The 23,994-nt window shown below is 40.3% G+C and overlaps 1 protein-coding gene across 3 annotated transcripts in view; it reads right to left on the bottom strand.

The window, feature by feature from the left end:
* The window catches only part of ADGRD1 (adhesion G protein-coupled receptor D1), a 160,404-nt gene that overhangs the window by 52,700 nt on the left and 83,710 nt on the right, over positions 1-23,994 (bottom strand). For all 3 annotated transcript variants that reach the window (XM_040601951.1, XM_040601944.1, XM_040601961.1), the window contains 3 exons: positions 18,282-18,355; positions 16,226-16,349; positions 605-708 (listed from right to left, as the gene is read on the bottom strand). In XM_040601951.1, the coding sequence (XP_040457885.1) occupies positions 605-708; positions 16,226-16,349; positions 18,282-18,355 (302 nt within the window). The remainder of the gene's footprint in view (positions 1-604; positions 709-16,225; positions 16,350-18,281; positions 18,356-23,994) is intronic.

Below are 23,994 nucleotides of genomic sequence, written 5' to 3'. Positions count from 1 at the left end.
CACTTTAGAAAACTAGCCTAACAGAACAGCAGGATACTTGAAAATAAATGTGGGTTATATGATGTAATTGTTTATAAGCTGTATGAAACAAAAGTGAGGCAGTTAATGTTGACCAAGCCTTCCTTTCTGGAGACACCTTTATAAACACACTGCCTTACAGACAAGAGAGCTAAAAAGCAGAAAGTACTGATGGTACACTCCAAGCAATCCAAAGATGTATGTAGTGGGGGAAGAGGGGTTGACCCTGCAGTCTTTGTTCATATTGTACTTGCTTTGAGCTCCAGATCAAGCCCTCCTACAGCTTCCTTGCAAGATTCCTGAACTAGCAAAGCATGGAGAGTTTAAAAAAAATCTGAAACACCCTCACAGGATGGAAACAGCTTGGTATATAAAGACCACCCCATTTCAGGAAATGAAAGTAATTCAGAAATAACCAACCAACTGTTACAAATACGTGTGCAGAATCTAATTAAGGAAGGTTGTAGAATTAATAGCCTTTGTTTTATCCTGGGAACCTGAAGGGATCCTAACCACTGGCCTGAAATGCACTGCTTGGCTTTCTGCATCATAGCTGCTCAGCGGGTATTAAGTTAAAATTACTCACGACAATACAGCAAATGTGACCAGTGTGATCGTCAAGCAGAAGATGGACAGAGCACAGCCAATGTAAGTGATGGAGGAGAGGGCCACCTGGTGTCCTCTTGTTAGCTGCACACAAAGAAAAAAACAAGAACTATTAATTGATTGCACTACAGAACCACAGGTCAGCCCCCCTGTACATAGTGTTTCCTGCTCCATCTGACCATATATAAACTGATGTTCACAACCATTCAATGCCATTTCTAACACATGAAATGAAAAGCCAGCTCAAAACTCAGCCACACAGCCAGGGCATCCACATGCTCATTGCATTTTGAGCAGTGGATATAAAATACACAGAAATAAAAAGGAACCCTCTTTTATTTCCTGAAGCAGTACTTCCTCAGAGTAAGTTAGTTTCTCTGCTGCTGCAATATCGTCAAGCCCGAGATCAGAGCAGTTTACTGGGCTGCACAGTGTCAGCAACAGGATCTTTCACAGCTCGCAGGGCACTTTGCTCATGCCCACACGCTGCAATAATTTACATCATTGTGTAAATACCTGAAGTGCTTCACAGCACTGAGAACTGACAAACCAAGATAACCCATAAATTACTGGCCATTTATAGCCCACTTGTTCTGTTTAATGTGTCACATTTTTAGTGCCCATTGAAGAAGCTGGACTGAGATCTACAGAACGGAAAACCACAGAAAAGACCCAGCATGAGCAGTCAGCCTCAGCCTCTCATCTCAGCCTCTGGTTTTATCTACAGGCACCTTTCGTAGAAGTAATTCCATTTTCATGAACATTTAATCTGTAACTCTATAGTGCCCACCACTAGAATCTATGCTAAAACCAATTCAACAGGCGAGGGACAGTGTGTTTTGACCATTCATCCAAAATTAATCAGAAAGCATGCTTCAGTTTTCCATGCCAGTTCTCAGAAAGAATGACAAAAAAGCCACACCCGACACAGGCAGCCAGGCAATATTAATATATAATAAGTAGAACACAGCTAGGCAGGAAAAAGTTTTCTCATCTCAGAAGAATTTTCAGACATTTTTCCTGAGTTGAATTTGGATAGAGTTGACATTTTCATAAATGGAACATCTTGGGGGGGGGGGGGGGGGGGGGAGGGAATAAATGTGGTCAATCAAAAAGTTTAATTTTGATGCTTGAAATACTGTGGTTTTATTTTAATGTCTATTCACTATGAATTAAATCCCTTGGTGGAAACTCATTCAAAATATTTATTTATTCTGAAAAATACTGAAAGGAAAAATATATTTTCCAATTTTTTTGGAACAGTAACTCAATCTAATAAAAAATAATCCTTTCTCACAGTTTGGGATTTTCTATTATTTTACACATACACAATAAAAATTCTCCCCCAAAGAATTTCATTAGACGTTCTCAAACCCAACCAGTTCTACCAATAAACTTCCCGTTAAATTCCTTTTAAAGGACAGAAATAATATGCCATGTGGTTATGAGAAAAAGAAATAATTTTAAATACAGACAAAACTGATGTGATGTATATGCACATTTTTCTCGTAATTATCTGCCAACAGTATCAGCTGATGTGCAGCAAGTGTTACAGCAGAATAGATTGTGGCTCGCATAGCAAACAGAACTATTAAGCGATGCAGCAGTAGCACTGAAAGACAACTGTTGCTATGGCGTTTCAGTTCCTAGGAAATATGATACAGCCCTTTAGTATATTTTTCTCTTTCAGCCAAAGTCACATTTCTTTTCCCTGACTTGGATAGCATCAATTACAGAACCAAAAGGGTTCTGTGTGGTGGACCAGCTTAAAAGGTCCATATAATTTCTACAAAAGAGCTCCTATTGTACCTCATCCCCCAGAGAAGCCACGTATAGCCATTCTGCACAGATTACTCCTGAAGTAGGAATAACTTGTATGGTAAATTGGGCAGTTCAGAAGTGATTTCCTCATCAGGGATATTCATGTCCAAAATGCATGGATCGTATTTCCTGATTGCTCCAATACACACCGCTTTCTCTAGCTACAGGTGGCTTGCAGTTCTACAGAGGGAGGAGGGGAGCAGAGGAAGCTTTTCTAGCTTCAAGTTGCTCTGAAATCAGTATTTCTCAGCAGTTCAAAGCTTTCTTTCACTCCTTTCACTCCCAACACCGGCAGCCAGCAAACGTTCCCTACAGAGGTCAAAGCTGCTCGGTGCTCATTTAGATTTACAGTGGTCTATCACAGTGTTTGTGCTTGGCAAAGCGGATAAGATCTGCAAAAGAAAGGTAATGTCTTGCTATCACATACAAGTACAGAAGATACAGAGGATCAATCTAGTGGAAATGGGCAAAAATCAAAGCCTTTGTTTTTTTCCATAATAATCAGAGAGAAGATAACGATCACACAAACATCTTTTTGTAACTGATTTCAGTCAGGCCTAACATGCCTCTAAGAAAGTCCTTCTCTGGGTTTTAGCTCAGTCTTCCTCCAGAAACCCCTGAAGGGCAAGACAAGACATGAATCAAGTTCTCCCAGGTGGAGCCTGTATTATTTAGAAATGAAAAGGGAAAAAAATAATATCTATTATCAACAAAATGTAGAAGATTCATTGAAACCTAAAATAACCTGCACAGATCCCCACATCTAGGAACTGGAAATCACTCTTGCTCTAGCAATCACAACTGAAATTTGACGATGCTTTTAAGAATGACACTCTTAAATCAACACCCACGTCAGTCTGTTAACAACTATTTCAAAAGCAACATCGCTGCAGTTCACATTCTCATCTTGCCTAGTGTGAGGGACAGAAAGCCTGTAGGTAGTTTTGAACCATTTTTTGTTTATTAAGGAAAAGGTGGAGCCTGTGATAGCTGTTCTCAAAGTTGGAGGGATGCAAGGCAGCGCTCCCTGTTCATTCACAGCAGCTCCAGCCGATGAAACGAGGTCCTTTCTGTGCGTGATATGAATTGCAGGGGGAAGGATACAGCATCAAAAGGAGGCCTGGAATGACTTCCAGGGTGTAGAGCCTCATTTCTAAATACAGGTATATGGTGCAGGAGAGAAGAGAACCTGTATTTAAATTACCAGCTCTCTACTAACTTCTCACAACCCAGCTGTTACAGCACAGTTGGATGTTGTGTGTGTCTGTCTTCACACTGTAAGAGATAGCAAACGTGCAGATTTTTAGAAATACTTGGATTGTCAAAGCATTATGCATCATGAATTAAGAAACAATTTCCTATAAATTCCAATGCTCTGATAAAAGCTGATTTCATCTTACCTCAGCTTGCCTTTTTGAAAATTTTCAGCTTTCATGCATGATGTGAAATACAAGACAGTAATTTGGGATGATCTTGTCTGCACAATGCTAATCAGACTCTACTGCTATTACCAGAGAAAACAGCATTAAAAACTACCAAATAAAACACTGAATAATCTATGAAGTAGTCCCAAGAGCCTGAATCTCATACTTGTCCCATTCTATATTAAATTATTCTTTTCTTCTAAAAGGTTTTGCTTCTTTGAGTTTATACACTCATTCTCTTACTCTGCAGCAAGCTGAAAAGTTAGGAAACAAGCTCATACAGTCGTGAGTGTTAGTAATCATGAACACTAAAAGACAGATGTTTCTTAGTATCAGCTTTGACAGAGTCAAATTAAAAATTCATACTCCATATAAAACTCTCACCCTTTCAGTTTGGGCTGTAACACCCTTTACCTTGCAAGTGTCGGTAATAGCATGGACAGATATCTGATGGTTTAAGTAGTTACACTCATTTGAGTGTTATACATAGTCTATTGTCTTACCCCTGTTCTCTCTCGTATAAGAAGTTAGTACATTGCTCAACATTTTTATTTTGGAAACTCACAGGCAACCGGATGGACCCAGGAATGATCCCGCAAAGATCCCAGTTCAGACTCCAAATACATATTTTTCCTTTATGATGTTGTTAATAACAAGAAAATGAGTGACATCTAACTCCTCTGGTTAAAAATACCGCATAGGAAGATGCTCATATATTACAGTAATGAATGGGATGGTACTTTTCATCTCTGAAGTATCTGGAAAAGGTCAGTTGACACTGAAAGACTTGTTCAGCAGGCTATATATGAAAAACTGATCTAGAACAGAAAACCTACTTATTCATGTAACATTAATGAGCAACTGTATATACAACACAGCACAACCACCTGGCAAAAAGCTAAATGGGCTACAGGACCACAAAATAGCAGCTGGTCAGATCAGAGCATCTGTCTGGGTGACACAGGGCTCCCGCTGCTCCATGTCCCCTTCCAGGTGAAATTTGCACTCCTGTCCTTTTTTTCTTATTATTCATCTCTCAGGCAGTTGATTGCTTGTTTTCTGCTTATACCTTTCTCCAGAGGAATGGACATTTTGGGGAAGTGCTAAGCTAAAAAATTCTGGTTTACATACTGCAAAATATCCCTCTATGTCTGCCTTTAGAGGCAACACAACAGATGAAGCGCTGAGTTCAAATACTTAAAACAAGGTTTTTCATAGCTGATCCTGAAAGGGTTTGTCCATATACCAAATTACATCACAATTTAGCCATCAAAAGCAGTAATTTCATTGTCTAAACTACTTTTGAAATCTCCTTCCTGAAAAGCAAAGTTCTTGAACCAAAGAGTGTTTTACAGTCTTAAAAAATGAGCCCTGCTACCTAAGGGCTATATCCTACCTATCATTTGTATTTCAGCGTTACTTACTGGCAGAACACAGAATATAATTATTTTTGCACGTGCTTATATAGCATATAAAATTTTATGAAAGCAAAGTTACTTGATTACTGGTGGAAATATAAGACATGTCAATTGTATTTTGTCCTAAGGCCAACCATAAGAGCAAGCTATATTTTAGTGTCCTTTTTGGTCAGCTTTCCATCTCAAAGAAACATTCCCACCACGAGTTACTTTACAATGAGGTATGGTTCTTACCCTGTTTATCAAACCAACTGAGATCTGCCATGACGCCATCAGCCACTGGCCGGGGCTGAAATCCACTTTCAAACCCTTCTGCCAAAGGCTTGGAACAGTATCTTATGAGACATTTCTTGGGGGGAGGGAAGGGAGGAGAGGTAGGGGTGAAAAATTAAGGCTCAGCCAACCCTATTAAAGCTGTACCTTTAAAATGCAATCCGAATCCAATTAAGAAAAGGATGAATAATTAACTTTGGCAGCCTGAATGTTTCAGAGACGTTAAAACGCTGGCCTTGGCTGATGAAGCTAATGGTTTTAATTGCCTCCAGAAAGGCTGCTGAAATTCAATTTTAGTCCAGCGAGACCCTTATTTAGATATTAAATAATAACACTACAAATCTCTGTTTTCCTTCAGCTTGCCAAGCACTTTGTTAGGGACATATCATTATGATAACATTACGTTTTTTTCAAATTAAGATCCGTGTTTACTTCAGGAGGCTCAGTCTACTCGCTGAGACCACAAGAATAATTTTGGTGGGGCCATCCTCAATGGCACTGTGTAATCACCACTCGGGGGAAAAAAAAAAAAAAGAGTCTAACTTAATTCAGAGACTTCTTTTCTCAAGCCACAATGTATCAGATACCACATGTTTGGAGAAAAAAAGGCGTCCAAGAGTCACGCTTAGCAGCACAATCGTCTTTTATCAGCCATTTCCAGCAGAACTGCTTTCGAATTCCCGTTCTCTATTAAGTCCACAGCCCCTAGTGATCAGCAATGAAGTGCGAGGGAGGGGGCTTTCCAGGATTAAAGGCACGTTTTCCTACAGCCAGCCCAGCCTGATGGCTGCTTATTTAAAACTTTTCACTGTGACAGGAAAAAAAATCAAGATTTTCCAAATATCTCTGCCAAGGTATTAATTAGTATTTTTAAAAGCCCACGTCGTCTTTTAAAATAGTTCTGGGCAAGATGTCATCAAACAGTAGGTAATCTGCTCATTACAAATCTTGCACAGCAAGTTTTTAGTTCAAATGAAGCCTGAAGGAACCATGGCAGGGAGGAAAGACTCAAATTGTGAAGTGGTACCAGATTATAATGAAGTCTGGGGATCAGAAAAGCAGGTATCTGCAAGTTCTTCCTCACATCGCTGTGTAACACAAAGCAGGGTGTGTTTTCTGCCTTTTATTTCAAGCCTAAGACTTGCAGTGTTTCCCAAGAAATGCTAAAAGCTCTATTTACAGCAGATTACCCTCTGTGAAACTGAAGGAGCTACTTTTGCCCATACATCTAGGACTTGCACATCTGTTCCCTACTTTCTGTTCCAGCAAAGGCAGACTCACCCTGCTCTCCAACTAACAGCAAAACCGAAGTCCATCAGAGTGCTATGAGGAGAATGAAACCCAGCCTGGGTCCAGCAGGCTCTTGCCGGCAGAGAAATGATGATCTCCTGCCAGGCTTCAAGTCTGAGATTCTGCAGAGCAGCGAGGATAATTAAATACCCAGCTCCCAGTAAAATTCAATGAAAATCAGTATGTCTGCCTCTCTTATCCCAGGCTTGGGCTTTGACTCGGAAACATCGATTTCGATTCAGGACTGTGGCTAAGCTGTGGCCTGCACTGCAGCCAGCAGTCTACACATACCCAGTCCTGAATATCCCCTACACCATGCTTTGGGAAGAAAGGGCATAAAAAGGCCAATGCAGACACAGACTGAACTCAAGAATACAGAATGACTAAATTTAAGTATCTCCGTTGAAGATATTTAACAGAGAACAGTGATGGATAAAGGTGCAGTACCATAACATTTTTATGCAGCATGGGGAAATCCTTTAGTCAGCAAGACGACCTAGCTGCCAAATGGCTCAGTGCTTTCATTTTCACCACAGAAAGGAAGTCTATGTTATTTTGTTAAGTATTCCAATTAAAATAGGGTCCTGTTTCATGCTCCTCAAACAAAAGAATTCTTTTGACCATTATGGCACTCTTAAATATTTGTCCTTTTCCAAAACGAAAAGTGATTTTTTGTTCTCCTCTGCTGAGTGAAATTCAGTAACTGCCAAACAATTCTCTAAGGAATTTGAGGCATTGTTTAGTATCCGTCAGCATTGGTCCAGTTTTTTCCATGTAATTCTATGGGATTAAGGACAGAACCAGAAAGTCTCCTATTTTCTCCCATCAAAATCAACAGAGCTGTACTGGCACAGGAATGGAATAGCAAAACAATGAACAATGGTTCTGAGTTAAAAATCAAGAGATTAGTGCTCAATTTTCAGGAAAGAAGGGCATGAGCATAGTAAGGACAAAAGAAATATGATGCACAATCATACTGTGAAGAGATCAGCAAGATGTATTCCTCCATGGGGATAACTTTCAGTGCAATAGAATTGGAGGGGGAAGCAGAGAGAGTGAGAAAGAGCAAGGAAAGTTTGCAAAGCAATGCTAAAATAAACACGCAGGCTGATTTATCTTTGCTCATCTGATGGGTAAGGGCTGTCTAAACTGTCTGTAGAGATCTCGTCAGTGAAATAAACTGTCAATGGTAATAAACAAGGACCAAAAAAATTGCAATGCCTATCCAATTTTAAAATATGCAACACAAAAGAAAAATTACTGGACTAAGGCATTATTATCTTTATGTTCCCAGCAATGAAAAGCATGCTGAGAAATGTAATTATGTTAAAATTACAAAACAGTAGAAATCAGAGAATGCCACATTATTTCCATTTCATTGTCCTATTAGAGTATATAATCTGAGCCTCAGCTGGCTGAAAAATTTAAGAAAAAAGGTTACCATTTCAGACTGCTATTTTAATGCCCCCTGAGTGCAACGTTTGATTAATAACTGCAATATTAGATTTAGGAGAACAGTGCTCCAAACTTAGAAATTACACACCTATCCCCCATATTTTTAAAGCATTTCACAATAGTAGGACATTCTGGAAACAAACTTTATAAACATGAAGAGATGCACTTTGTTTTCAGTCAGCCATACATTGTCAAAACGTGCAGACAAACTCAACTATAACAGTGAAAAATAAAATAAAACCACACACATTGTCGCAAAGCGGAAATTTAGGATGTCTTTTCTTTTTTAAATAGAACCTCACAGCCAAGTCACCAGGCCTTTTCAAAATCCTGGGCTCTCTAAAGATGCTATGGGTTGTCTCTATACCTCCAGCTGCAAGATCAGATGTTTTTAACTATTTTCCCCTTTATAAATGCTTCTCTGCTTTCAAGCCCATTGGTGAGCAGCTTGAACTATATTGATTGATCCTCCCTTCTGAATTATGGAACAAGAGCTACAAACGGGATGAAAATCAAAGCCATTTCTAGCTTTATAAATGCAAAAAATCTGTTTAAAAACCTGAACAATTTCTACCACAGATTGTATGACGCTATTACTTCGCTGGAAATGTCCATCCACATGTGAACTTTATAGTAGTCATTTTTATACCCTCGCAGCTGGAAAAGACAGAAAGAGGGAAAACGGAGAAAAAAACCCAACAAATACAATTTAAGAGAATGGTCTAGGAGACATAAATATTATAGTTTTGTTCTGCATCGGTTACTTGGGGGAGGGGGACCCAAACCTCAAACTCTATTTTGCTGTGGGAAACAACGATTTCCCCTTTAAAGGGATTTTTGAACTTGGGGTCCCCAGGTGTCCACCATCCTTTTGCTAAAATGACATTTATGTGGCAGATGGTACAAATAGCCTGGCATGCTTTGTAGTTGTTGGATCACTATAAAAATAAAAGCTGCCAGATGGCTGGCATGTTTCCTGGCAGGAGTATAGGGCCCCACTGACTGATGAGAAGAAGTAAAGCTGCCCAAAATAAAATAATAGCATTTGAATTTTCTTTGGAGTGCTTTTGAAATGCAGCTTGCTCATGTTGGGTTTGATTCCTGCTGTCGAGAAAGCACCTTGTGACATCCCTCCATCTGTCTACCCGAGAGGAGCATTGCTCATGTCTCCCCTACAGACCGTCACCTGTGCCTCCCACCCCAGGAATGGGACCTCTCCACCATTTCCCCTCCAGCCAGAGGTACCACTGGGTGCTGGCTGCAGGAGGCGGCATTGCAGGCAGAGATCTCCGCAGGCTCTGCACCAGCAGAGGATGGCTACTTGAGGGAACATCCCATCTCCCATCCCGTGCTCTTCCTATCCAGGCTCCAGCCTGCGGCACAGCGGAGGACTGTTGTACTATATACTACAGGGAGCATATCACCCTGGATACCCTCTACTCAGACTTTCTCCAGAAGCAGCAAACATAAACCAGTGTAAACACATCAAACTAAATGGATTATTTATTTTTCCTAAAACAGCTACATTAATGCACTGTTGTCTCCCTAACTGTAACATTGCAGGGCAGCTGGCAGTACGGGTTTGTTCTGACTGCATCAGACTAAGCAAAAGCTGGAAGGAACACTGTTCTCTGCAGCAGGGAAGGACAAGGACAGACATGAACCCCCAAGAGCGCAGCTTTAGCAATGATTTGCTGTGAGGGACTTTTTTACTCTACCTCAGTTTCCCCCATCAGAAAGAGATGCTTGATCAGAGCAATGAGCTTTCCAGAGGAGGAGTACACAAATTAGTTAATATCTGCACGATGCCGAATGTCTGACTGACACGTTTTGTTGGGGAGAATGCAATTGTAAAATTTGATCAGAGTTGTGAAAAGACTTCTCAGCTGAGTTCCCAAATTCTGATCATGTGCTGACCGTAATTACATCTGTGCAACTTCACAAAGGCAATCAAGGGTTGAACGTGTCCCTTCAGGAACATTCTGCTCATCTTCAGTCACATTTTACCTTTAATTAACTTATTTAGTCATTTAAACCAGTTGATGGTCACTAATATTCAAAACTCCAAATAAGTGCTACTGTTTCTCAAGTTAAAACCAAACTCATAAATGAATCTCAGCAAGCAAGCATGAATTTGGGCCAGCTGTGATACAGACATAACAGCAGAGTGATAAAAACACAAATAATATTGGCATTCCAGGTGGGCCAATTTATCAGCAGGCTAACAGGTCAGTGCCAGGCTGACATCTGAGCACCACATGGTTGTAAGTTTTTCCAGGATGGTTATTTCATTCCTGAAATAAACTTGTTACAACTGCTAATCCCCTGCATCACTGAAAGTAGCTAAACTGCACACGTGTACCTCAAGCTAATCGGCAATATTGTTCATACCAGCCTTTCACAATCACTGTGACTTTGTGTTCAAGCTCTTGCTGAAACTAGTGTAGAATTCAACTACACTTGTAATCCGAGCCCAGTTTTAGTTAATTCACAGCATTCAAAGTTCCTTTTCTCCACACATCACTGTATAGCTCACAGATATCAAAGAAGAGGTTCATTTTGTCACATTTAAGCTAACATTCCAGAATTTAAGCTTTTTCTTTGTGACTTCTCTCTTTCAATTTCTTTCTCTGAAATACTGGAATAAAATTGCTTTTTCATCTCTGCAGATTTCGGTCTCTGGAGATTACTTCCAGCTGGCATACTGCAGAATAGTGACAGAATTAATCTAACCTGTTTTGAGCAAAGATCAAGAAGAAAAATCAAGAACTCACAGCTTGTTCCTAAGAACTTTCTTGCATTTCTATGCTTCCTGGAAATTAGACCCACCTGACAGTCTGCTCCGTAAACATCTAACCATTTGTCAGCATTCCCCTTCTTACAATACTTTATGTGTTCAAGAGAAAGCACTGTCAGATGCAAGATATCCTGCAATTTTGTTCTTATGAATGTCTCACAGAAACAAAATTAAATCCATGTGAGACATCGTAATTCTTCCCCAAGCCAGGTGCATAAATCATTAACATAGTTCTGTACCTTATAATAAAATCACAATGATAAGAATATTGAGGATGTATAAAGACATTTATGCCCACAAGAAATGCACAAACTGTGTAAATATATCGAGAAGTGCTGGATATTGGTAAAGGTGTGGAAATGACCTGGATCGGTAATAGTAGGGAGGCGCTGGGACAGGTTCAAAGTGCATCAAAGCTGATGAGGTCTGAATCATGCTGCTGTTCTCTAAGCGGAGAAAGCTAGACTTGACCACATGAAGGAACAAAGAGAAGTTGTTAAGCAAGGAGATTCTTGCTTGAGTTTAGCATAACTTAGAAGAAAAAGTCACCATCCTTGGTAAATAGTTATCATACAAGCTCAGCGCTCTAGCCAGTAGAAATGCTCACCACAAGTATTTATGTGGCAGGTTACTTCTGAGGAAGGTCACTTATTTTCAGTATTCGTTGCTTAGAGACACCTTGGCTTTCTCTGAAATCAGACAGTATGCCATACTCTCCAGTTGTGAACAGCACTCTAAAAAACTGCAGTGCCTCATGAATGGAAAACGTATGCTTTTTCTTTTTTTTTTTTTCCCTTTTTTTTTTTTTTTTTTTAGTGAAAAGGAAATCAATCTCATGAAAAGGAGCTGCGAGAATCAGAACACTTATCACATTGAACCGGTGTCAAGAGTTCATGGATTTCCACATCAACAATGTTCTCCCCTAGGGATGTTCTCCCAGGTCCGATGCTGCTGCATACGTACGTCTCTTTAGAATTGTCAATATCCCCTTCTTTTTTTTTTCTTTTTTTTTTAATTGTTTTCTGTGCCTCTGCCTGCCTTTCTGCAAGGGGTGGCAGAACTATTCATGCCTGGTTTTTCTGTTGTGCTGTCTGGTGCATTAGGTTAAAGGCTGTTACAGTGCCCTTGGAGAGGATATCTGCCTGCTCGGGCTACCCTCAGAGCCGCATTCATCAGTACCATGCAGAGAAAGGGAAATGATACTTTGCACAGCAGAATGGAAGTATAAAGCACCCAAAGCAGAATCCCCATGAAGAATGAAGTCGTGGTTTTGTACCAAAATACAGCTTCTGATGAAAGCTCTCCAATTTTCAGGCAATCCACTTCCAATAATTTATTTACATTTTCATGAAAAGCAGATCCCTTTTTGTAAGAAACAGGCTCTAGACAAAAAATAAATGATCTGTCAAAAATAGTGTTCATGTCAAAAAATTTCATCCAGTTCTACTTACAAGACCACATATATATAATTGCTATATAAACAGAACTATTCAAATGTGGGCAATTGCATACTCCCACCCTCTCTTTTTCTTGTCTCATATTATCTGTGGACTTCATTTATGAAAAGAAAAATAAAATATACAGAAGTTCAAGACTGAGTACAACATCACTGCAACAATTCCTTAGAGCACTGACAACCTAGTATTTCAATGGGTGGTTTATATGGGCCCTTTGAACCTTGGCTCATGAATTTCAGAACATGGTGAATAAACATGTAAGTGTGTTTAAATCCACAGCATTTTAACATTTACTGAACAGGGTTCCAAGGACGCCTGGGTGAAGTTTCCAATTGTCTAGTTGATTCAGTAGGCTCTATTGCTTAGACACGTGCAGCAAATACTTAGCAAATGTGTTAGGAATTTGCAACTAAGCATAGTGTGCTTGTATAGCTCAAAAGCCAGGAAGATTTTCTTTGCCCAAATCTTAACTTCGTGCCAATTGCACAATGAAGATAGCATTTGTTTTCACTGGTTAAAGGATCATAAGATAATCCTGAACAGTCCATTTAAAGGGTGTGTCTTTGACAAAGATTTGGGATGAGATTTTCTGATGAACTCTGAGAGAGGGACTACTTAATAGCCAAACCAGAGGAACTGGAGTCAAAGCACACTGACGGGATGACATCTTTCATTGGCTTCTAAGCAGCAGCATCACTTGAGACTCCCCATGGGCCCATGCTCATTGCCACCTTGCTGTAACATTAAGCTAGTGCAGGTGATGGAGGGCAGGGCAAAGCAGGCATGTCAAGGCGTAGTTCAGGGTCATTACTCTGCAGACCTGTGAAGCCAAATTTCTCCACGCTACAATGCATTTATAAATTCTGCCAATTGAGGTGCATTCAAAATTTGGTTTTAAGTGAACTTTAAGAGGTTAGAAATGAATGTATCTTTTCTACCTAGCCTGCACAATCCTCCATTGAAATCTGCAGCAAGCATTTCAGATTCTCATGGATTTGCACTAGGAACATACAGACTCTGTACTGGAAATACTTGTCTCTCACCTGTAAGCATTTCACTTTTCTTGCCAAAAATTTATAAATTCCCTTCTTTTTCTGTTCAGAAATGGGATTTTAGGTGGGAGGGGTCAAAATACAACAGAAAATAATGGGAATTAAGTTTCATTAAAAAAAAAACTGAACTATTTTATCCAGACTTTTACAATACTATGTCACATAAGGAAGGCTTTTATGCATCAAAGTGACTATCTCTGTATCTCACACATCCATGTAACACCTCAGCAGCACTTTCATTTTGTTTTCTAAATTATAAAGGAAAAAAATAAAAAAGCAATGCAAAAACATTCTGCACAAACTTTGGCAGATGCAAATGCATTAGACCAAAAAGTTAAGTAGGGAGAAAATATTTAAAACAGAACCGTTAAATGACTTTGAGAAACTGGACAGTCCATTCACATCCAGCCTTTCCTAGTTATGCATTTCAGATCTCTTTAGGAAAGCTTAATTCCAAAAACTTTTACATGAAGTATCTTTGATCTCCGATTACTAATACTACGTAATACTAAAACTTATTGCAGCTTCCCACTAATCATGACAATCTCAAATCTATTTGTTTGAAAGTCAGACCTTTCAGAATTATTCCCCAGTGGAGAGTCCACTAATCTTTCAATGACATTTAATTGGTGGATGCCTTGTTTAATCCTGGCTAAATCTCTGTACACTGCTCTTTAAACCAAGGTTAATAATTGCCGTTTCTCCCATGCTACTTTTGTCTCACAAGATGAGAAGCTCTTCAGGCAAAGCTGCATTTTATTATCAGTACAAAGAGTACCTAGGAAAATGATACTTGGAAACCAACCGGGGTCATGAGGGCCATTACAAGTAATTAAGGTAATAATGCTTAGATAAAAACTGGGTGACCCGAACAAGCTACCCCACATCTTCAAACGGTTTGACTAATACAAAGGGCTGTGGGTATTAATCAAGCTCTTTGGATAGCTCTTTGTTCCAGACTGTGACCCTGACTTCAATGGCATTACACTATGTAACCAGGATTACCAGGTGAGTAGTTGTGCTAACATTGTTACTGAATCAGTAACTCCTAATAGCAGTCTGGAATGATTTATTCCTCAAAGAGACTGCGGTGCTGCTCAGTGATATAACCCTGACTAGAGCTCCCTTACACTGTAAGCTAATTTTTCTATCTATCTGCAGGAACCTCTGTGCCGCCCTCACGAGCACATGCAGCCTATCCTGCAGCAGTAGCTGTCTCGGCAAAGCTGCTGCCTAAAAAAGGACCAAACCCATCGTTCAAACCAATTAACAGGAGCCTAAGACATGGCCGATATAGTTGGTGCATCCGTGCCAACAGCGTTGACAAAAACCCTCTAGCTGTACCACAGAGGACACCACGCTTGTTAGCAGCACACAGTGATAAATGTGACAGCAGGACTCCTACTGTCCTACTGAAGCTCTTCTTCAGTCTATTAATTCACATTATTAGGATGGTGTCTGTAGAAAGCTGAGAATGTGCCAGACAGTATAAATTTGACAGACAGTTAATACACATTTCTTTAAATGTACAGTTTGTAAATTATTTATATTATACATTCAAAATTTATTAACCAAGGGCTGTCTGGAGCAAGGCTTCATCAATATCTCCATTGGATCCTCCCTGACAGTAGCACACCCAAATAAAACAGTAAAAAAATATATTTCCCATGCTTATGGAAGTGCTGTTTGTCTGCTAAGACCCAGGACGGGATTGACCTTGCTTAGTGCTGAGTTTTGGAGAGGGAGTCCTCCAGCAGAAACAAAACAGCACTTCACCAGCAAGGAGCTGACACTCTGCTCCATCTCTGAGGAAATCTGAAGGCATAGCAAGGTATCATGAAGAGAAGAACATGTCTAGTGAGGAGAGCAATGTGTTTGCCATCCAAGCTTCATCTGAAACCAGTGATGAGTATAAATAGCAAGCATAAGGTCCTGGGTAAACAGGGAAAGTGTCACATTCCAACTGCAAAGAGGCTTGATAACTCCTTGGACAAAGGAACCAAGCATAGTGAAAACTATATCTAAGGGGTTCAACTCCCAGCTCTAAAGCATCATTTTCTTTCACATGCTCCTTTTCTACACAAGCCCCTGCTCAGCAACAAGGTGAAGAAAGAGCAGCAGGGAGGCACTTGGAAAGCTGGCAGAGACAATGGCAGGGGCCAGCTGGCAGCAGAGTTTATTTCACATGGACTTCAAGCTCAGCTATTCATATTCCACTAATCTAGTTACCAAAACCCTTAAACAGCCACATCTTGGCTGTCTGTCTTGAAAACGAATTATAAAAGCCAGGATCATCTGTACAACGTCCTCTAATACGCTGTATGCTTTTCCTGCTTAGTACTTTTAAGGAATCATGTCAAAAGGGTGAGAATAAAGTAAAGAGAATTCCCACCCACCTCAGACGTGTTTCACTTCTTGCTCCGTTTCAGTAACCAAAAGTTGCAGAAAATACCAAGAAGTATTGCAATATCATCGCAGAAAGCAAGATGTGGAGTAAACCTGAGTTGGGCAAAAAGTTAGTCCGATTCCAATCACTTACTGATGTGGTGTGAGGATGCAACTGATGTATTTATGCTTTCATTTTTAACAGATTTACCCCTTTGCTTAATCTCACCTTCAGAGGCACCACTTGCATCAGAATGGCAAAGTTAGTGAGGTGGTTACAAAGACACACTGAGTAGTTGAGGTCCCCGCTCCGGCGCACACAACCTTCATTAGACCAAACACCAGTTCCATTGCTGCAAAGCACACAAAAATGGAACATAACCTTTATCAAAATGCATCTTACACAGGCTAATTTGATGTGCATTTTAGTATACAGAAGATAAAAAGGTTTGAAAGCCATCTTGGGCTGGATCATCCAAAATACTGCTATGTCTTCTCAATTTCATCATGAAAATAGTCATGAAAAACACTGCAACAGGACCCAGGTCAGACCCCTACATGAGTGTCTCTAGAGCTTCCTTCCCAGTTTTATAACCAATGAATGATAGCTACATTTTTTTGCTTCACATTGTGTAGCGCATTTATGGTATTTCACCTAGATCCAAATTTCTGTACTCTGAGAACTGTAATATCAGACAGGTCAGTAATCTCGCACAAGTTGAAAAGGTCAACGTTTCATATCTGCTGCCTCTCCCTTATCCGCCGGAACACTCGTCCCGTCAAAGCAATTCAGACTGATTGAATGTGATTTCTAGTGACCCATCCATGCCAATTCTTTTTTGTCACTTCATCCTCAGGGGCAGCAAGAGCAGCTCCTGCTCCAAGGGGAATATGGCTAGGCTGGCTACATGGCCTGGGCCCAGGGCTGCGCACAAAGTGGTCCTCATGAGCCTGCCTTTTCATGGGGCCAGGGAAACCCAGAACCCCCTGTGCCATCGCAGCCCTGCGGTGGAGTGGGGACACAGAAGCCACAGGCACGCATCGCATCTAGGGGGGCTCCATGGGCTCAGGCACTGTAGGTCACCCTCTCAAAATGCTTCTTAACCATTTATTATGTTTTATATTATTCTGGGTTCTGAAGCTGGACTGAGTGATCTGTATTTTTCTTGGTGCTTATTATAAAGATAGCTATTACTCAACTCTTCTTCTGTCCTTTGGGACCTCCTTAAGTTCTCAAAGGGAGTCTCTTGTAGGTCAAAAACCAACTGCTTATTCTTTAACTACCATGCGCTAGGGAATAAGACCATCTTGACACAAAACTCATTTGGAAGCACAGATTTCATATTTCAGTTTCTATCCTCAGGCAAAGCCTCAAGGGCCCGAGCCCCAACGGAAAACAGAACGGGAACAATGCCCTAACCGTATTAATTCACTTCAGTAAAATCTGTTTCTAATCTGTTGTAATTTGTGAGTAACCATAACAACAAGTAACTGCCAACAGCTGGGACAGTTCAACATACTTGAAACAAAACTTCAATAAAACAATTACAGTGACCTTCCCATGTGCATGCCGGATAGCAGGGAACACAGCATTGCGGGCCACTGCTACATCAATTAGTTTATACCGTTATGGCTCAAAAACTGTTAATCCCCATTAAACTCAAAATTCACAGTTTCTATTCTTTCTCAATTAATTCAGTAAAAGCAGCATGTTTGGAAATAAAACACAGATGAAATATATTCAGAGCTAAAAAACAAAGAGCTACTGCTTTTCCATAGTGCCTATTTTCTGAGTGAAATTTAAGGTGGTATTTATTTCCTTTATTTTCTGATTTGCATTCAGGGACATAGTATTTCTCCATTCTATGCACTGGCCAAAATTTACAGCTCTGAAATACTGATCTCACATGATGTTGTGACACAGGCACAGATCCAGTGAAAGCAATAGCTCTGCTGGAGGTTTGCCATCTTAAAACATCCAAGCATCTACCCAAGTGGACATACTCATAAACCAAGATAAGCACAGTTTGTATCAGTCTGCAGGTGCGATTCCAGAATTTTTCAGTCTCTCATTTACCTACCTAACAAGGGTTTGTGAATAACAAGTCTCCTGTTTATGGTAAGAAGCCACTATCAGACTGTGTTTTTTGTAAACCAGTGGCTTCGTTTCTTTCACTATTTCCATGAATGAAAGAGAACAAGAAGAATATAGGTAACATATATCACCACAGACTAAGTGTAATTTAATTAAACCAAGTTAAATAATTTGAAATTGCATAACATACCTATAGTCCAGAAACGCACAGTAAAGATGAACTCTGTTACTCTTATTTAGTGCTTGGCTGTACTGTCTGGGAGTCTGCAAGAAAGAAAATACAAACCCTGAAGGAATGCTTAAAAAGAACTAAATTCCACCATTCAACGACTTTAAATTCTCATTGCTATAATAACTTCAATAGACTTATTCTGGATTAACACACCATAACTGAAAGCAAATTTTGTCAGTCTTCATAGATTTACAACGAACTCCACACATGCAAAGGCTGATATTCAGTCTGGGATTAAACTCATGTCACTTTAAATCTGTGTCTCATTTAAGTAAATAGCAAACCTGGATTATTTATTGTATATAAGCACAAATATATGCACTAATTTTTACAGGACTGGGGTGTTATTCTTCAGCATATATTTGGCTTTGTTGGGTTTTGTTCTCATTGGGTAATAAAAATCTCACATTTTAGGATTAATAATACTGAAATATGTGTATTACAATGACCAACTCACAGACATTTTCTTCCCACAACAGTGATTATTTCAAAACAAACTGAAAGAACAACGCCATAATTCAGGATTTTAACACACCTTAGCATTATAATCACATCATTTCTATCTTACATGAACAGATCTAGCCACTAACTGAATCTCTTCCATTCAGGAAGCTTTGAGACCCCATTCTCCACTCCCGTTACACCAGCTTTGTGACAAAATAATCCAGATTATATTGGAATGAAATAACAGATAAAATATGCAAAATAAGAGGATTTCCAGGATCTGTTCAATCCTTTCTAATACATAAATCCCCAAAGTCCACATTGTGTTAGACCCTACCTTAAGGCACTTTTTTAATTACAAGAGTCTTCAACATAAACAAATCACTGGTGAATTAACAACCCTTGGATTATTGCAACACAATTCTGCTGTCAAGCCAAAAGATAACCAAGTATTTATTTCCTTGTTTTAGAGAAAGAAGGAAAAAAAAAACCACTGCCTGATCATGCTGAAAAAACTCAACCAAGTACAAGAAGTCCCTGATGCAATTTTCCTTCTCCTCTCCCACAAGTCCAACAACGAGTGTCAGGCACAAGGTAGCACAGCTCCCTTCTCACCAGTGATAATAAACCATTTCTGCCTAACCCAGGACATTCGCACATTCATACTGGATTTCCACACACTTCAAGTATCTATGCTGTAGATAAGGCCATTTACTTCTTCTTAACTCACATCTCTGGGTAACGTAAGTGGAATTTCCTTATCTGCCTGAACAACATCCCCACACAATTTCTAGATCCTTGACCCACCCTGTTTTCCCTAAGCCTTCATTGTAGAAACAGCTGAGACTGCAGGTCAGGCACTCACAGAAGTGGAGCTTCATGAAGAGGAAAGACTGCCACTTATCTGCCAGGGGCCTCCATTGTCCTCTTTGGCTCTGGTGACATCCTGTAGCCTTTTTCCACAAGGGGAGCAAAGGAAACAGTGAAGCCTCACAGCCTCGCAAGCGTGCCACAGTGGGAAGTGATAATGGGACAAGATTCACAACCTGCATCACCAAGAAATATCTCACTCATCTAACCCCCAATCTGCTCATGCCACTTACTTCCCTGCTGTGCTGAAAGATGCAGGAAAACCAAGTATATGATATTGATTTATTGATTAATACAGAGGAGTGTATTAATCTCACCTGTGAAAGCCCTTCCTCATCGCTGGCTGCCCTGTGAAGGCCCCATGCAAGGCTTCAGCATCAAACTGGTACAGTCCCTGCTAGATCCATCAGTTCTGAACTTCCCATTCCTTTCGGGAAGTGCCCCCCCCCCCCCCCCCCAAACCTCACCTTTAACAATGGCAAGGGTCCTGTACACCTGCCAAACCACCTAAGAAATACAGGGTGTCTTTAAGAAACTGCTTCCTTCACTTAATCCCACCTCTCACTGCTCAAGAGCGTTCCTGAAGAACACTAGTTCAGAAACTACAGAAAACTAATGATCCATAACCCACAGCTGGAAAACTGCCTGCTGCAACTGCAGTTACTTTGGAGTTTTGCTGGCAGAGTTCATTCTGTTTTACCAGCAGCAAGGGCAGGCAGCATAATGCTTGCCCATTATGCTGTATAATGTTATGTCCATCATGTCTATAGCTTTCCTGAAGTACGCAACTGAAAGAATCCACAGTCAGTTTGTATTTCAAATTACTTCACTTCCATGGCAGACAAACACTGGTGGAAAGGGGCGGGGGGGGGAAGAGATCTGCTGTAATAACAGCTAAGATTGTACAATATCTGTCATTTCTGATTTGTAAGATATCTCTAAATAAATCTTGATTCTTCATACACCAAATGGAAAGGGCACCGCAGGGTCAGGTTGGAAGAAGATGCAGTACTTCAGTTGTGGATCTTATTACACAAATAAAACCCAGATGTATGTTTTACCCTCAGTTATCTCTGACAAGGGAAAAAATATTGGGTTTCTCCATCTTTAACTCTTAAAACACAGATGTCACTCATTAGACAAAGAACTACACCAACAGAGGCTACACAGTCTGAGCTGTCCAGAACTGTGTGTGTACCCACATGGAAAAAGAACAGATAAAGAACGCATATACAAGAATGGTCCATAGCAATCTGCCTGTTTACTTCTCTTATGCGTCCCATGTTTTGACACACATGACATAGGCCTCACAAGGATCTTCCGTGCCATTTATGACAACTGCATCAAATATTCGCCTTCTCAGACTTCACTGAAAGTTCTGCAACAAAACCGTCACCAGAACAGAGAGCCCCCCCAATATATAGCAAACTGGATACAATATGGAATAAACCCTCTTGTGATCTTCAACGGTTCTACTTCAAAGCACTCCCTAACCTATGAAAAATGAACTGACTGTACCTCAATACCGCATTTCTTAAGCTAAACTGTGTGACAGCTTATATGGGACTTGGACAGTGTAGCACTGAGGATATCGATTTCATGACATCGATAACAGAAAGTTTAATATACAAGTAGGCTTTTACACTAAAATATCAAGTCACTTAAGTATTTTTATAAAAGCCTGTGAAAGGACAGTTTATGCTTCTTTCAGTAGTGTGGAGAGGGAAAGTACCAGCATGCTAAGTAATCCAGGATCTGTGCATCAGTTCTCCCTAATCTGGGTTCTTTACATCAGTCCTTCTGCGTGGAGAGGGGTACATGCAGTTTCTTCAAAGAAAAAGAAACTAAGAAATGTTTTCCTCATTAAAAGGGGAAATCAACCTCTTGTCACTGAGAAAGAATGGAAACTCTATGTCTGCCTGATGGCGCAGGTATCTGGAGGAAGGACTGTCTCTGTTTACATCAAGGCTGTTCAGCATCCCTTACACTAACCACTGACCCTCAGTAAATTAGTCAGACTTAGAAGCAAACCACAGAAACTCATTGTATGATTTGAGAGCATATGGAGGATATGCATGGATGTGTGATGGGGCTACGGTACTTACACTGCTGGGAACTAGGCACAGAGCCATGGCTTGTGGGTGAAGAGGCTAAAAAAGCAGGGGGGGGTGGGGGGGATGGGGGAGGTGGTGGGGGACAGCGGGGCCGCTCAAAGGACTGCTGGAAACCTTCAGGAAAAGCTAGTTGCAGGAAATGTCATGAACACAACAGCAGAAGAAAAACAGTCAGCCAGCTGCTGCTGGGAAGGCTGGCCAAGGAAGAGGAGCCAAGAAGAGGGTGGGGTGAACCTTTATGAGATTAGCTTGTTTGTCCTCTCCTCCCCTGAATTTAAAAAGCAAATATTTAGCTGCATAGTGGTGGCCACCAAGGAGGAGGGTGTGCACCTTCTAATTCAATATGTATTTTTCTCCAATGTGAAGGACAACTCTGTGGGCCAAACCTGCCATTGATCTAAACTCAGCAGCTCCAAGCCCAAAACGTTGGGTGTTGGACTTCTTGTCCAAAGCAGTTGATAATCTACTCTATTAAGTTCAATTTGGAGCTCACTTGCCTGTTTCAAATATACAGTGTTTTGCCTAATTCAGAGATTTTGAAGCCCTGTCTTCTCAATCTCCAAGAATACCATGGATTATTTTGAAGGTGGCAAGAAAAGGCACCAAGACAAACAAGCCTCTTGTCAGTATGCCTGTGTTTGTTGTGCAAGTCCACAGCCCCGCTGAAATATTCTTACAGGTGTATGAACCAAAAGCACTTTTAATTCTGGTTTATGGATCAAATTGGAGACTAAATGATGCTTCTAATTTAAGGATTTCCTGTCCTGACTGTGACATCCTGTTAGCATGACCTGTGCAGGGCCACACGGTTTACTGACTTTCCTTTCCACCTTATACGATCTACTTCTAATTCCCTAGAAAATTAGAACTTTAAGGTACATTCATCTGCTCAGTTCCCTGGAAAAAGACAGACAGACAGAAAGAATAATCACCTGTTTCTATAGTGGCTTCTATGTTTTCTTCCAAGCTGTGAGAAAACTGCATTGCAACAGGCCTTGGGCTTAGATCACTCAACTGTTTCAATTTAGAGTCTGTTTGACTCATTCACCCCAAGATGTAACTAGCATATGTAATGAAAACAATGTTACAAATTGTACAAAAATTAATTTAGCTGATGAATAAGGAGTTTCAGTGTGTTATGCATAACAGCCAGACCTTTAGCTGCCCCACTGTTGTCAGAGCTATGCCAACACACACTGAAGCAAGAGCAAAACACTGTAGGCTCCCAGGGTCAACACAACAGCTCACTGAATGTATTCCTTAATCATACAATCATACAGCTAAAAAAAAAAAATCCATGCTATCACAAAGGGTGCAAGAGTGAGACAGACAACAATATAAAGGAAAAAAACAGTGAAATATCAGAGGCTATAAAGACATCTGAAATTAGAAAATGTTGCATATGTAACCAAACATGGATCAGGTTTGATCCTTCCTTTGTCTAAGATTCAGAACAGTTGATGCATCAATTTCCTGTAAAAACACTGTTAATCAAATACTGCACCAATAGCCTTCCTTAGTTCTCAAGAGTTCTCCATTTAACAGCTGCTGTATTGGGCAAGCAGTGTGAGAACAAAAAAAGTAATGAAAAAACCCATGAGCAACAGACTGAAAAATATCTTGGCTACTCTACTAGACAGGGACTTTATAAAGAGAGAAAAGAAAGGAGGGGAGTGGATGAGGAAATTGTCCTGGTACTTTTCTTTTTATTATTTATTATTGTGCACAGAAAAAAAAAAAATGTTACTTCTGAACATCTACAGCATCAGAGGATTTTGCTATTTTTCTTAGACTAGAAAGTCCACATCCCTTTAGAATAAAAACACCGTCCTCTTAACAGGATCCCATCTTTCTTATGGCAGCAAACAAGGGGTTTCATCCAACAGCTGCCAAGACAACATTCAACCACTTACAGATCTCAGTGTGGGCTGTCAGGCACTGTGCATCTGTAGGACAGTTCCTTATAAGCTACAGGAACTGAAACTATTACTTGGTGCTCACCTTTCTTCAGCTTCTCTCTTTGACCCACTTCAAGTTACCTGCTTATAGCACAGATAGGCTTCATTGCACCTAGAAAAGCTGAGGCAGTGATTGCTGAATGTATTCTAGGTGCAATGTCATGACAGCATTAAAAGAGCAGTAGCTGTTCTCTCTGTTTGGGTGCTAAATAGTATAAAAGTTATTCCCAAACTACTCAAGGAAAGCTACAATTTCGGCAAAATTGAGTTAAAATTATAATCTCC

The sequence above is a fragment of the Falco naumanni genome, chromosome 1 (assembly GCF_017639655.2).
Source record: "Falco naumanni isolate bFalNau1 chromosome 1, bFalNau1.pat, whole genome shotgun sequence".
NCBI lineage: Eukaryota > Metazoa > Chordata > Aves > Falconiformes > Falconidae > Falco > Falco naumanni.
The sequence above is the reverse complement of the archived record's forward strand: the minus strand, read 5'-3'. Positions and strand labels throughout refer to the sequence as shown.